This window comes from Hordeum vulgare, chromosome 5H (genome assembly GCF_904849725.1).
Source record: "Hordeum vulgare subsp. vulgare chromosome 5H, MorexV3_pseudomolecules_assembly, whole genome shotgun sequence".
Lineage (NCBI taxonomy): Eukaryota > Viridiplantae > Streptophyta > Magnoliopsida > Poales > Poaceae > Hordeum > Hordeum vulgare.
The window spans coordinates 491,438,415-491,453,417 of record NC_058522.1 but is presented as its reverse complement, the minus strand read 5'-3'; the positions used below and the strand labels follow the sequence as shown (position 1 = coordinate 491,453,417).

Here is a 15,003-nt window from a genome sequence, read left to right as displayed (position 1 = left end):
GCCCCAACGTGTATCACATGGCCTTCCCAAATCCATTTCCTGATTCAGCCCACTCCCTGTTTCTACTTCTTCCAATTCCAATGCATCAATGAGTTCTTCAGCCTGAGCTATCCGAAGCATTCTCATATTTTTGTCCCACAATTCAAATAGGCTAACATCCTTCTTCTTCATCTACATCACATATCACATAAAAGAAGTAGAAATTAATGGCAGTGTCAATGTGAATGGCTTCTACTCCTTATAGCAATCATAGGCAGTGGCATTTATAAGAAATCTTCGGATTTCTTAAATAAATAGAGGGCAAAAAACCTTGCTGGACTTGGAGCAATGCAATACTGGAGCGGTGGAGGTGGACTGGTGGAGCCGTGGATGGCGCCAGCGACAGCAGGGGGCCGGCCTACCGGCAGGGGGGTCCAGGGATGGGGATCCCGAGCCGGTCTGGCCTTTCGGGGAGGCCGGAGGGGCGGGAAGGGAGAGCCAGAGAGGGCCGACCGCCGGGCAGCCGACCGGATTGGAGGAGAGAGGGAGGGAGAGGGTCGACCGCCGCAGCCGCCGCGGCCCGCGGGTTGGTTAGGGTTGAGGGCTTGGGGCGGGAGGACAGGGAACGAGGGGGAGGGGAACATGGGGGATTGATGTTTTGGCGTCTTGGGCTGGCTCGCGCGGGTTACCAGACGCCCTCGCTGGCTCGTTTTTCTGCCTCGCTGGATTAATATGCCTATTTAAAAAATGAGCGAAAATCTTGGGTATTCTAGGGAGGTCCAAGGAATACCACAAGTGTCGCCGATGAGTTCAAGTCCTGACTATGGTAATTTATCAAAAAATGTTGTTGCCCCCCTTTGTGTCCATGTATAGGCCTCTTGGGCCATACCTCTGAGTCTAATTACGTGTTGACCTCCCGCGTCACAGGTGAGAGGGGGTGTTGAAGTGTATATGTGGATTGCCAATTCTTTTTCATCAGTTCAAACTTTTAATTGCGTTGGCTAGTTCATGAAGCTTAAAACACCTAAGGACATGAGATATGTGATATTTTTGTATGCTCTGTCATAGTACATACAACATCTTTATTGAAATTGATGTAAGGCAACGAGACTAAACACATCAGCAAACACATCTTCTAAAACTTGCCAACCAAATAAAGGATCGCTACTCACATATGCCGTTTAATATTAAAACACCTAAGCTGGGCTCTTGGTATCCTGCTGACAACAATACCTAATGATCCAATAATAGCAACAACAGTTAAATACTCTACGAACATCATGCGGCAATAAGAATTCAAGAAATAACTAGATAATTTGTGCTCACTCACATGATGAAACAGACAGCGCAACCGAAGCGTCACAGAATTTTGAAATAACAGTCTGGGATTTATCACGACCTTAGTAATCAGCCATAATACCAACAACAACACAAGGAGTCAACCTCCGGAAGGTAAATAGCTAAACAAGGTACCAACACGATTAGGTATCTCAAGAATTCTTATTCAAAGTTGCAATGACTAAACAACTGGTTCCAGCTACCTGCAATTTCCCGGATTCTGGAGTTTAACAAGGTGGTTTTGCGTCAGGTACCCTACTGTTCTTGCTCCGCCTTCCTGTGAAGCTCCAGTATCATATTGGCAGCTGCAGAGCACTTCGCCTCGTGTGGGGTAGGACGAAGACCACCAGTGATGCTCATCTCAAAATCAGGGCATCTCAAACGTACGCTGGCGTGGTACATTCCTGAAAAGATAGGAAAAGGACTGGTGAAGAAGTGCTCAAAAGTCAAAAAACTGGTTATTGTAACCGGCTAATCAGTCTGATCTAAGATGAAGCCTACAAGGGCGCACGCATGTCTTCGGTAAGCATTGATTGAATGTTAAACAAACCTAACACTTGGACAGAGCATACCATGTGCTAATAAACAAGCAGCCTATTTGGATTGCTACTTGACATTAAAAGAGCAAACCCTGCCTATTGATCTGACACCTTGAAAACACTTTTCGTCTAAATATGGTTAGCGTAGCACCCTATTTATGTTATCAGCACAATGCACAAAACGAACCAGGGCCTGTAGGGATTGAATTCGATAAATGATAATCAGGAAGTACGTGGCACAAGACCCATTCATATGATATGCCTACATGGTCCAAGAACCTAATACTTGCCTATCCAGAAAATCTAAGAGATAAAAGTAAACATTTATACATACCATCTGATACTGAAGGTACTACTGTGTATCTTGGGAATATCCAATGGGCCCCACGGCAGATCTCATAAAGGTCCTGTAGTGACAAGTGTCAAGGGTACAAGTGGCATTTAAAATTGCGATACATAAGTTCAGCTTGGGTTTTCCTACCTCGTATGAATTGTGCCGTAGGAGTGCCTCCCTCAATCTCTTCCTCTTAGTGATGGATTGGCCACCATCTCCAGAGCAAGACGAATTGGCAACTTCCGTCATATCTGAGCAAGTTTCCTTGTATTTACTTATTATTGGTACAGCTTTAGGTGTCATCTTTCCTTCTGCATAAGTTTCAAAACATGATGAGTACAAGAAATGCGGAACCAACATAGAAGCAACTTCTTGCTAAAACATTTCAAAAAAATAATCAAAAAAAAATCCTGCCAAAATTTGCCACAGTTCTGACGGACGATCTGTACGTCACAACGTGCGGCGGACGATTTGTTCACAATGAAAAGTGTGATACACCACAGTTTAACACAGAACTTTTGGAAACGTATGGCTCCCAGAAAAACATGCCCACAGTGTTGACCGCAAAACTGTAACAGTTCTACAGCGTGATTGTAAATGTAAGCATGTTTAGAATGTGACAAGGGTAGGATACCACTCAAGAGTGTCTGGATGTCCATATCACACTGAGCACTTCGTTCTTGAAGTATGCTTTCCTTGCGAAGCTGAAACGAAGAGAGAATAGGAGAGTTCACATCTGATTCTCAACTAGAAGAAAGTTCTAGGAAACAAGCATAATTTTTCCCCTGAAATAAGAGAAAAGACATATAACATACAATTTCATCCCGTATTTTCTGAATTGATCGCAGTGAATCCTCTATCTGGTCATCATCGTTGTACTCAGTGGTGCCGCCTTCAATGAAATTTGGAACACAGATTAAATACTTGGAGGACCAATAACCAATAATATGAAAATAAGTAGTTTTGTGTAGGTTTAATCGAACCTGGCTTTCCTGACAAATCCATATTTTCGCATTCCAAAATGCGGTTCTTCACTACATCAGCATGCGGTGCCTGATACACAATTAGTTCTTCAAATTAAAGCAGAGTGAACGTATCACACGAAAAACTTGGCCTATACATCACCTACTCATCTGAAACTGATTTATGAAAAGGATGAATCCTTCTTTTGATTGATTGAGCACAGTGGGTGTGGCTCCTCTCTTTGTATGGAGATGATTTATTAGGGTGTGGCTCCTAATAATAGGATCTACCAATTGATACTTTCCTAACAACAATAGTTTTTTCTTAACTAATACACTATCCTTAATAAATAGGACATTATCCCTTATTTGATAGGAATAGATTGTGCCGGCTTCCCCTCATTTCCCTCATCCTAATACCTAACAGAAGTGTGTGCTGTCACACTTTTCCAAACATTCACGTGGCAACATGTGGTAGCCAAGGAGAAATGCTCTTAAGTCCATGCCACTAGTTGAGTGTGTATGAGAACAAAACAAATAGAATAAAGAGCAACATTCATCATGATAACATTTGTATAGACAAGGACAGAACCATACAATTTATGTTGTTAACAGTCCGTCATATTTGAAGTTTATTTTGTATAACCATTTTTGAGGGTGCATGTGATCCTAATGCATCCTAGTATTGTAGTTTTCTATACTTTCAATCTGTAATTTAGCTTACCTCTGTAGGAAAGACATCTTGGGGCATATTGTCACATTTAGACTGCTCCTGTGTTTTGTTCTTCTCCACTTGAACACCTAGAGTTGATTGTATCAGAACACAAATAAGGAACAATGTGATCAGTAAAATGTAAAGACAGTTACAATGACTAACCCGCTTGTAGGATTTTAGTTTCTCCACTTGCTGCTGTTGCTGCAGCTTCTGTTTTTCTTGACTTGGTCATGGGTTTTGAAGTTTCCACCTCAATAACATGTTTTATTGTGGGAATCTCACTATCCGGACTCTCTGCACAGGCATCAGCTGCAGCCATGGAGGCTTCAGATTTTCTTTTGCTGCTTTTCTTGTGCTTGCTGGCACCAATTGCTTGTTTGCTTTGCTTTGGAGTTGACACTTTTGTAATCCGTTTTTGCAGCTTAGACGTGCTATTCTCATCTTGCTCTTCCACATTTTCATCTATTACGGAGTGAAATGAACCTTTTCCATGTCGACGTGATTGCTCGTTTGGTGAAGAACCAGAAGACCATTTCCTGAAACACGTGAAGTGTCATATTTACCATGATCGCAAAAAGTTAGTGTCCTACTTTCACGCATAAATAACTCACAATAAATCTTATGTTACCTGTGGAGGAGTTGAGACAAAATCTCTTTGTATGGAAGAATGTGATAGTACTCAACTACAGATGTCGTTTTTGGAAATGGATCATTCACAAATAGCGGACCAGTCATACTGTGAAAAAGGAAACCGGAAAATGTCAGTATCCTTGAGAAAGGGTATCAGTTTTCATCAGGATGTACCATACAATGGTCTTATTTAATAAACTGACTAGTGGTTGATAAAAAGGGATGTAACCTAAAATCATAAAACTATCTAGTAGGTAAAGGCAAACCTGGTAATCAACTCTTCTAGAGACATTTCCTCAAGGTTGCCTTTCATGGTTTGCCCATACTCCACAATGAATACCTTGGTAGCTGCCCTTTCTTTACTCAATGAGTATGCCAAGGTTTCATCAACAAGACGAAAGTTTGAGGCCTTCATACCTATTAAGACCGTAAGTTTACCATAGTGAGCAGCAAACAATGCATAGTTCGTTCAAACAGAAAATGAACATACTATTAACAAAATCGAGTTCATAAATTACAACTTTTGCACTGTTATATTAAAAGAACCAAATAAATAGCATTCTCTAGCAAATAATTGGTGGCTATCAGGTCATGTACAACAAGTACAGGGGAATCAACCATTATAGCATCCCAAGTTATTTTCAATCTTCTAGCTGATGAGACTAAATCAAGTTTCAGTAACTCACAGTTTGTACATAACCAAAACAAAGGAGACGGACAATGCGATAGCATTATGGCAAACAATTTAAGTAATTATATTTGCTGATGTTCTTGTTTATCCCAAAACTAAATGGTTTTACACTAGTTAAAAGCAAGGCAGAGGTACTACAGTTTTGCGTACATTCTGGGACTGCACACTTGTTCTTGTTTGCTGTAAAGCAACTGTACAGCTCAAACTCATTTCTTTGGCTTCATTAGCAGTTCAAATTTTGGACAATTTGCATAGTAACTCATGTAAATACTTATTTACCAGAAACTCTGATCCACATTCTATAATACTAATAGTCACCTGATCAATGTGAGGAACCTACAGAGACATGGCTCTGTAGGCACAAAGGTTGCATACTTTATCTCAATGCTCTAGGATGAAAATTAACAGAATTGACCGTATATTATCTAATAGAAGCAACACCTTGCCAACTCAAAGAAGAAGAAGAAAATGACAGATATGGGTATATAAAATTAAGGGCTGCAATGAAAAATCTGACCTGTTCTACGCTCCACCTCTGAATATGCTTGTCGCTGAAGCATAATTGGTGTATGTGAAGCACCAACGTTCCCTTTAGCTGTCGATTCCTGGCCTGCTGGCTGGTTCGTACTGTGTGAATTACCAGCTGGCGCATCTAATTCCTTCTCTATGATTGACCATATACCCTTGGTATCAGCACTATAGTCAACCAAACATTTTTTTCTTGTCGGGTCGAGAAGAAGCACAGCAACTTTTGATATTTGCCACGTTGTCAAGTCTGGAGAATGTTTGCTCGCGTCGAGTTCTTCAGCGATCTCACATGCCTGTAGTGCTGCTTTGTCAGTAATAGATAACTTGGCATGCTTGCCAGAATTGTTCTCACGCTCGTGGACCATGCTCAAGTATGCGAGCAGATCTTCTCCAACAGAAAGAGAAGCACACTTAAAAAACCGTTTGGCATCTGCAAAAGCAAGCTGCGGAGACATCTTCCTGTGGTAGTAGTTGTACAAAATGATAGCCGTGTGAATCTGCCAAACCACACACCGGTGTGATGAGTTAGCAGGTAAACAGCTACATATGTATTACAAGCATTAATTGTATCGTATGCACAGAGGAACGCTGTCTTAAATGTATCTGACAAGAAATACAATCACAAAAACATATTGCAGTGCACGAAAACAAAATTTGCATTTCGTGGGTACACCGTGGGACATGACCACGAATACCAAAGAAAAGAACACTAACACAATCACAATGCTAAACTGACAGGGGTAATGTAGGCATGGCAATGACTTGAATCAAACTAGTACGTCACGCGATCGAATCCAATTCAACTTCATAGATAGATTTGAAAAATATTGCAAGGTCAAATTGATGGGCAAATAGTTTCCTGTTTTCAGGGCCATGGCCAGATAATTTCCTCTGAAGTAACGCACAACCAACCTTTCTGCTTGAGTTGTACAGCACATTTGTGCCGAGCAGTTTGCACTGTCTGAGAAAACAATTTTACAGAGCTAGCCTCTCCTACTTTCTTCTTCTTCTAGAATACACCATGGAAAGATGCATCATTTTCTTAGAAGAAGAGGGAAAACCGGCTGATACAACGTTTTTCGGCCTACGATGCTAACCTACGGGATTAGCAACCAAGATTGGCAATTTCTACTGACAATTACGGTGATAGCTGACAGGAAAAGTACAGAAACTAAGGCACGATTGCGGCTTGCCTTAGCTCCCTAGCGGCTGCTCAACCCGCGATGCCGCCTCCCAACCATCCTCCTACGCGGTGCGCTCTCGCCGCCGCTGGCCGCGAACACGAGAGTACGCCGCACCTGCCGCTCCGCCGCCGCCGCCGCCGCCGCCATCTCCCTCTCCGTCGCCTAGAGGGGCCCACTCTGTGTGCGCCCGCCCGTCAGACAGCAGCGGCTCTCAGTGGGCTTTCCTGACTGGGCCTCCACAATGTACATCTAACACGATTAAGGCCCACTTCTAACCTCAGCACCACCACCACCATCAAGGCCCATCATCTCGCCATCTTCCTCCTCCGCCCGAATCCTCCCATGCCCCATTTCTAAAAAAGGAAAGAAAGAAAAGGACCCCGTATCCTAGTTCCTCGCCGGGAAGGAAGAGGAAGAGGAAGCCGCCCCCAATTCCTCGCCGCTGCGCGGTGGTATCCGCTACTATCCTCCACTGATGAGGAGAGGACACGGTACGGCACACCACAACCCAAAGATCTTCACAATTCACAAGCATCCACCGGAAATCAGGGCCCCCGGCGGGCATTTCCCCGCATCCCTCCCCCACCATCGCGAGTCCCGTCCAAAACCGCGAGGAATCCTATACCACCTCACACACACACACAAAGGAACACGGATCGACCAGCTGGCGACGCGGACTGCTCACCTGCTGCGCGACGGCGCGTTGCTTGTCCGGCGTCATGTAGCGCTCGCCCTGGGCGGCGCCGTAGACCGCCCCGCGCGGCAGAGCGGGCTTGACGAGGTGCTCCACGAGCATCTTCACGGCGTCCTCCATTGGCACCGCTTCCTCCTCCGCCAGCTCCTCCCCTGCTCCCCTTCTGCCGCCCGACATGCCGGCGCCCTGACCCGACATTTTGCCTCCGCCGGCCGGACCGATCTCTAGGGTTTCGGGCTTGGGATCCTGTGCGGCTTTGCGGTGGCGGCTTGCTGGCTGGCTGGCCGTGGGTGGATCGAGGGTTTTTGTAGACGGAAATGGCAAGAGCAGAGTGGTGTGTGGGTGGTGGGTGGCCAAAGCTGAAAATGGAAAGGCACGCGCCAAGGGACGTGACGGTGCCTGTCCAAGCGGAAACGGTGATGGAGCCAGCTCCATCATCCACCATCCATTTCGATTTAAACAACTTATCCTGGATCCTATCATTAATTTCCATATTTTTCAAACAAAATATACAGTTTTTCTTCATATATATAACAGCACATAAAAATTCTTCATATATATATATATATATATATATATATATATATATATATATATATATATATATATATATATATATATATATATATATATATATATATTATAGTTGAGTCATTAGGGTCCCCGCATACATCAGATTCATCAAGCATGCTAGCCCCCACGGCCCCGCACATGCTACACCTTCACCGTACGCTTCTAATCATTATGGTTTCTTTTGACGGCGTGATATCCTTAAACTTTGACGTAACTTTTGTAGGATCTTCAAGGTGAAAATTCAATGCAGCTTCATGGTTTTCTTCTGAAAAGACATTTGGCATGCTAATATTCTTTCGGTTAAAAATTTCTTGGGCATCACATCATTGGAGAAAGCGTTTCATCTATCACTGTCCGTATAAGTTCATGAGGAGGTATGTGATCTTCAAGCTAACACAACCCACATTAAACCTGATACTTCTATGCATGACAAACGGTGCTATGTCTAGGGTAGTGGAGCATAAATCGAGTCGATATTACGCATTCTGCTTTAAAAATATCCAAATAGATTTGAAAATCAAAGTGTGCGTTATAAAGATCACGGTGTTTGGCTGGTTGCTTCTTTTTCATGGGCTGGACACACACACGACATGCTTAAAGAGACGTCACTGTAACATTGACAATGATATTCATTGTTTGCTTTGTGAAGTACCCATCAAAAAGACGATTGACATTCACTTGCCCATTCACTCAAAGTTTTTGGACTCGACTTTGAATTTTTTGGCACCCTTCAAACACCAGGTTTCAGAAAATCGAGCAAGAAAAAACTGTATTGAGTAAAGTATATTTTTCATCGCTCAACTTATCATGAAGTGTGGCTTTCATGCCTGGCCCTTTTTTTCATCGCTCAACTTATCAACTGTATAGTTACTCCCTTGCAGCGATATTCCTTTCTCAAACCCAGTTTTGACCTGACGTGTTAGGGTTTTGACTAGATCTTCATGCAAATTTTGTCCCACAACTCGTAATATAGGCTAAAATTAGTTTCTAACAAGAGTATTCCTCAATCAAATCCGGTTTTAACTTTCCATGGCAAAGTTTGATCACAACATCACGGTAAGGTGGAATAGAACCACATGACATCTCTCTCTCTCTCCAACCCTTCCCCCTTCTCTCTCTCTTGTTCATTCTCAGAAGATCCCTTATTTCCTCTTTTGTCTCTCGCATTGCTCTTCCTCTTCCGCAAGCTAGCTAGCTACCACCGCTACCGAATCCTCCCTGTCCTCGGTTCAATCGACGGTGGTGAGCACGATGCATTCGCCTTCAATGCCCATATGCCATCATATATTGGTTTTTGACCAAAACCATGTCACATAAGGTCAACACAGGGTTCGATCGAGGAATAAAATTGTCGGGGACTTATATACCCTATATTAAGAGTTGAGGGATGAAGGTTGCACTCAAAAATAGTTTCAAGGATGAAAGTCACATGTTGCAATAAGTTGAGGGACAAAAAATGCACTTTACTCAAAAGTATTTGTGGGGGAGTCCCATGCTTCCTGGTGTTTGGGAACGTTGCATGGGAAACAAAATTTTCCTACGCACACGAAGACTTATCATGGTGATGATCATCTTCGAGAGGGAGATCGGATCCACATACCCTTGTAGATCGCTAAGCGGGAAGCGTTAAGAAACGCGGTTGATGTAGTGGAACGTTTTTGCGATCCAAATCGCCGCCGTCCCACGATCCGTCCCGATCTAGTGCCGAACGGACGGCATCTCCGCGTTCAGCACACGTATAACTCGACGATGATATCCGCCTTCTTGACCCATCAAGAGGGGGCGAAGAGGTAGATGAGTTCTCCGGCAGCGCGACGGCGTAACAGCGATGGTGGTGGAGCTAGTCCAGCAGGGCTTCGCCTAAGCACCGTTGAAAACTAAACTAGAGGAGAAACGGATCTAGAGAGAGGGCAACACGTGGCTGATTATTGTGTCTCAAAAATCCTCAAAACCTCTAGTATATATACGAGGAGAGGAGGCTGCCTTGACCCATCCTCCGAGGAGAGGGGTCGTACAAACCAAAGGAAGAGTCCACCTTCCTTGTGGGAAGGTGGACTACTTTGGGAGGACTCCTCCTTCCCTTTCTTTTAAAAGTCCTTTACCCTTTTTATCTCTTCTGCTAGCCACATGGGCCTTTGAGAGAGGCTTTGGCCAGCCCACCAGGGGCTGGTCTACCTCTTCTCACAGCCCACAAGACTCTTGGATCGTCACACCCCTCCTGGTGGTCCCTCGGCACCCTCCCGACACTCCTTGTACACTACCGATGAACCTGAAACCTTTCCGGTGACCAAAATAGGACTTCCTATATATTAATCTTTACCTCCAGACCATTCCAGAGCTCCCCGTGACGTCCAGGATCTCATCCGGGACTCCTAATGTCTTGACCGCCAGATCTAGGCGTCGGGTGTCAGATCGACGATGGCCGGCCTTAGTGCTACCCCGCACCCTGAGCCAAGGGATGGAAGGAACAATGCCGCCGCCTCGGCTTGCCCACGCCCGCGAGACGCAGACGCCGCCAGGTGCATTACTCTGACCGGGGCTAAAGTCGCGTGATGATGAGGCCCTTCCATAGTGGTCCTCTGAGCGGGCTTTGCCCGTCATCAACCCCCAACATTTGCGGTGGAGTGGGGAAGGAGGGGGTGGGGGCGGCGGCTAGGTTACTACCCGATCACCCCCACCCCCTCCCCCCTACGCCTACAGGTGCATCAACTTCCATTTCGGACATTCAGAGATGAATTATGTCACTAATTACACCAGCGGGAGAGGAACCCCATGACATTATATAATGAGAGAATGTGAGAAACTTAATTCGACCCAAAGAGGGCTCGAACTCAGGTCGGCAGGGTGAAACCAAAGCGCGCCCACCGCTGGGCTACGAGCCCATCCACAATTATGCCACTAATGCTAAGTTCCAATATGTTTTCCAATGTTGTTATGTTTCCAGCTAACCACGACACAGTCGACAGCCTCAAAATAAATACAATCTTTATAATTTAATGTAAGACATTTTTGCAGTTCAATTTGAACTTGCATGTTAACTCTATATGTTTTGTGTCCCCACATTTTTACATAATTCCTATCATTATATAGTAAAAATAGATACGAATGCACGGATACAAGTTAATGATATCTTATACGATTATACAATTTAATATACAACAATGCGCGTCATCATAATCTTGTAAAACATCTCGAGTGCAAAACGTATGTGAACCTTCAGAATTTTGTAAATTGTATCTCTTAAATGTGGAAATATGTCTGAACTATGAACTTAAGGAGATGGAGCACCTAAAATGCAACTTCTGAAGTATGTGAAAAATATACTATATGATAGGGTAGCTTCATTGCCGGTCCACAGCCACCTGACTAGCGAAAATTGAATTTGATTCTTAGGTTCAGAAGATGACAAGAACACTCGTTTAATTTCTTTACTTCTTTATACAATTACAACGTTACAACCGGTTACGTAAGATCCACAATTTTTAGTCGAGTGACACCAGAGCTTATAACACACCTCAATATTGTATAATTCTATGGATCTCCGAACTTCTCAGAGAAAGGCAATAAAAGAAACCGAACTTTTCACAAGATCAACAAAACCAGGTCTTGTAAGGAAGCTTTTATGTTACCAAGGCTTCAGATCTCCAACAGGCCCAGATGTCCAGTTGAGATGCTTCTCACCTGGCTGTAAGTATACGGTCTCTGGGTGCGGGAGCTTGCGAGCAAGGCCATTTAGAATCTGATGGAATGCATCTCTTGGTTGCGCTGGCTGCGGGAACAACATGGCCTTCTTCATTGATGGGTTGGCGAGCAATCTTTGCTTCCTCAGGATATCATCAATCGGGATAGACGTGAGAATTGAATCAAGCTTTGGCACATCCTCCTCATCAACAAAAACACCAATTTCGTCCCAAGGGATTGCATCAGCAAAAGGCAGCACGATGTCGTCAGCTATGATAACTGGAATGCAGCCAAATACCACAGCCTCAACCAACCTAGGACTCCATGGTGCCCACCCCAACGGGCATAAGCAGAAGACGGCACGTTGCATATCTTCATAGTAGGTGGCAGGGTGTTCGGTGGAGATATCAAAGAGAGGATTGTTCTTGAAGTTCTCCCACAATGAAGCTCGAGCACCTCTGCATAACAGAGTTAATAAAGTCAGTGATAGGATCAAATATCAGTAGAAAGATATGTATCGTCTCTGTGAGTATTCTTACCTTGCATAATACCCACCCTCAGGGTCGTTCCCATTATCATAGAACAAACCTCTGAAGTAAACGAATATTGAACGGGGAGTATCAGGAGGAATCAAGTGAGCCTGCATTTTCTGTGGTGGCGCAAATGGCGGTATCGTAATAGATCCCTCTTTCAAGCAAACATGATTCTTCTGTCCAAATGTTTGAACCAATGTAGCACGGCGTAGCAATGGAAGAATTCCACGCGCAATAGCATTCTCTTCCTAAAAAGATAAATGGCCACTCCACATATAAGTTCAGAATAAATGGCTGCTGAAGCTTAGTATACGGGCTCAAAGTTTTACTGTCAGTGAAACTAAATCGTGACCAGATGTGGCAGTGACAGGGAAATGGAAGGTACGAAGCAACAAAGGCGATATATCGTTACCTGATAGTGAAAGCATGCCGCAAAATCATGTGGAGCGACAAAGAAATGATCTCCTCCATCAGTTCTATTCCAGAAAGGCCACCTCTTTGAAATGAACTGGAGTGCGCTTCTCATCATCCTTGGAGATTTGAACGGTAACGGAAGTCCAGCACGAGTTAGATCACAAGTAGTGTAAACAGGAGTGTAGAACCAGTCGGCCTCTTCAGGGTTAACCGTCCTCACTGCACTAGAGAGCAAGAAACGGTGCATGAATATTTCTGCGGCAAACATGTGGTTGAGGCATCGGGGATCCTTGGTGACAAGCCTCTTGTTGTACTTGCTTGGCAGATCATAGATGAAAACCTTCAACTTCCCAACAGGATTGTCTTCTAGAACATCACCAGCACTTCCTGCAGGTCAATGACGTTGGTTAAGTAGAAGCACACAACAATCTCCATATGAAACTAGCAAACAGAGAAGACCAATCATGTAACCATAACGAACCAAACATGCTAATAACTAATTAGGTGGAAATTAATAGCATGTGTATAAAGGATAAGGTGTATCGACGAAATGTGAGTACATGAGGTAAGTCCACTAATAGCCAAGTATGGAGATCTGTTCATATAGCTTTTAATCTACCTCCACCCACGAGTATTACGAATATGTTCGGGTCACTAGGGGTGCATCCGAAGTTGAACTTTTACATAATAAGCAAAAGGATGTGTGCATCACTCGTTGCAGGGGCCGAGGGGTATCCCCTCTTTTCGAAAGAAAAAAAAATTCAAAGAAATGTGAGTACATGAGGGAAGTCCATTTTCAATAAAGCATTTAGACATGATGGATCGCTCAGAAAAGTATATCATATCATCATCGGGTATTATGGGCCAACTACCTATCTCCTACAACTGCTCCATTAATTGGACACATACATGGGACATATGCATCAAGCATAATTTTTATATAATCATACCACGATGTCGCCACTCATGGTAGCTGAACGGGACGCTGCCAGTGACATTGCTAAATAATTTCAAGTTGCAGGTCGTGCAGGCAGAGACGCATGCCACCAAAATAACAAGGAGAAAATTCGCAGTCTCAACAAATTACACAGCTAAATAACACGAATGGCTGCTACTAGTACTACTGTGCACGATTGAAAGCTGAACCGCGACAAGAGGAAAAATCCCAACCGGGGAACTGAACTGCTCCACAATTTAACTAATTGTTCGCATGCTCGCGATTCACGACCTAACAATCAGAAATCGTCACCAGGGGCAAGGCAGATGAAGGGGAGGTCACCTGAGATGCGCTCGGTGTTCCGTTGAGCCTCCCTCCCACTCCCATCCAGCTCGTCGACGGCGGCCGCCGGCGGTAGCAAGAGAGGGGAGAAGCAGGCGGCTATAAGGAGGGCCGCCACAGGAAGAAGCCGCCCATGCCTCGCGCCCACCATGGGCGCCAACTTGCTCAGCTAGCTAGAAAGAAGAGAAGATGCTTCACAGAGGAAGGGGGGTGGGGGGCAGGGAAGAAGAAGAGGGGAGGGGAGGGGGAGGGCCAAGATTGCTGGAGTAGAATGAGAGGGAAGAAGAAGAACAGAGCAAAGGCAGGGGTTTGTTTTGTTGCTTGCGATGACAGAGTTCTGGAGAGGGGGGAATGGAATGGGTCAAGGAACACGTTTGACCACAACAACCAATGGCGTGTTTTCAACCAGACCCGTACGAAAAAAAAATACAGTAGGTTTGTTCACTCGTGTTCACTATTTAATCCATATCAAACCTTAAAACACCTTTCAGCCATATCAAATCTTAAAGCACCTTTCAGCCACGTTCGTTGGAAAAAATCAAATCGACAGTTTTTAACAAGTTAGGTTGAGGTAAGGCACATAATAGGCCCCGTTGTACAAGAGGAGACCGGAGGAATGTGACCTTTGTATATTCTATCTTCTACTAGCTCCTATAAGCTCCTTTCCAATCCAATTCTTCTCCCTTCCTTTGGTCCACACAACGATGCTTTAATTCGAGACCAGCTCTTGACGAAAAAGATGCACATTGATTTTATGGTTTCATTCAGGCGACCGGTTCGTAGTTTCGTCGATCATAAATGCTTAACTTTGTGTTCATGTTTGGAGCTATTTTGAATGAATTTTGTCAAATTCGTTGCGCACAATCGACCAGTTTGGCTGGGAGGACAAGACATGCATGGAGGAGACCTAGTAGATGTAGGTGGAGAGG

General features: G+C 44.3%; 2 protein-coding genes across 2 annotated transcripts; both read right to left on the bottom strand.

Annotated features, from left to right (window-relative positions):
• Nucleotides 1-1,332: 1,332 nt before the first annotated feature.
• LOC123399887 lies at nt 1,333-7,933 on the bottom strand. Its single transcript, XM_045094270.1, has 12 exons — nt 7,586-7,933; nt 5,706-6,213; nt 4,764-4,914; nt 4,496-4,603; nt 4,030-4,403; nt 3,877-3,953; nt 3,174-3,243; nt 3,006-3,082; nt 2,825-2,894; nt 2,338-2,501; nt 2,191-2,263; nt 1,333-1,721 (listed from the first exon to the last, which is right to left on the bottom strand). The coding sequence occupies exons 1-12, from the start codon at nt 7,790-7,792 to the stop codon at nt 1,573-1,575; spliced, it is 2,028 nt and encodes a 675-aa protein (XP_044950205.1). The 5' UTR covers nt 7,793-7,933; the 3' UTR covers nt 1,333-1,572.
• A 3,637-nt stretch (nt 7,934-11,570) lies between these two features.
• LOC123399886 (probable glucuronosyltransferase Os02g0520750) lies at nt 11,571-14,406 on the bottom strand. Its single transcript, XM_045094269.1, has 4 exons — nt 14,075-14,406; nt 12,794-13,182; nt 12,388-12,629; nt 11,571-12,306 (listed from the first exon to the last, which is right to left on the bottom strand). The coding sequence occupies exons 1-4, from the start codon at nt 14,223-14,225 to the stop codon at nt 11,793-11,795; spliced, it is 1,296 nt and encodes a 431-aa protein (XP_044950204.1). The 5' UTR covers nt 14,226-14,406; the 3' UTR covers nt 11,571-11,792.
• Nucleotides 14,407-15,003: the final 597 nt, after the last annotated feature.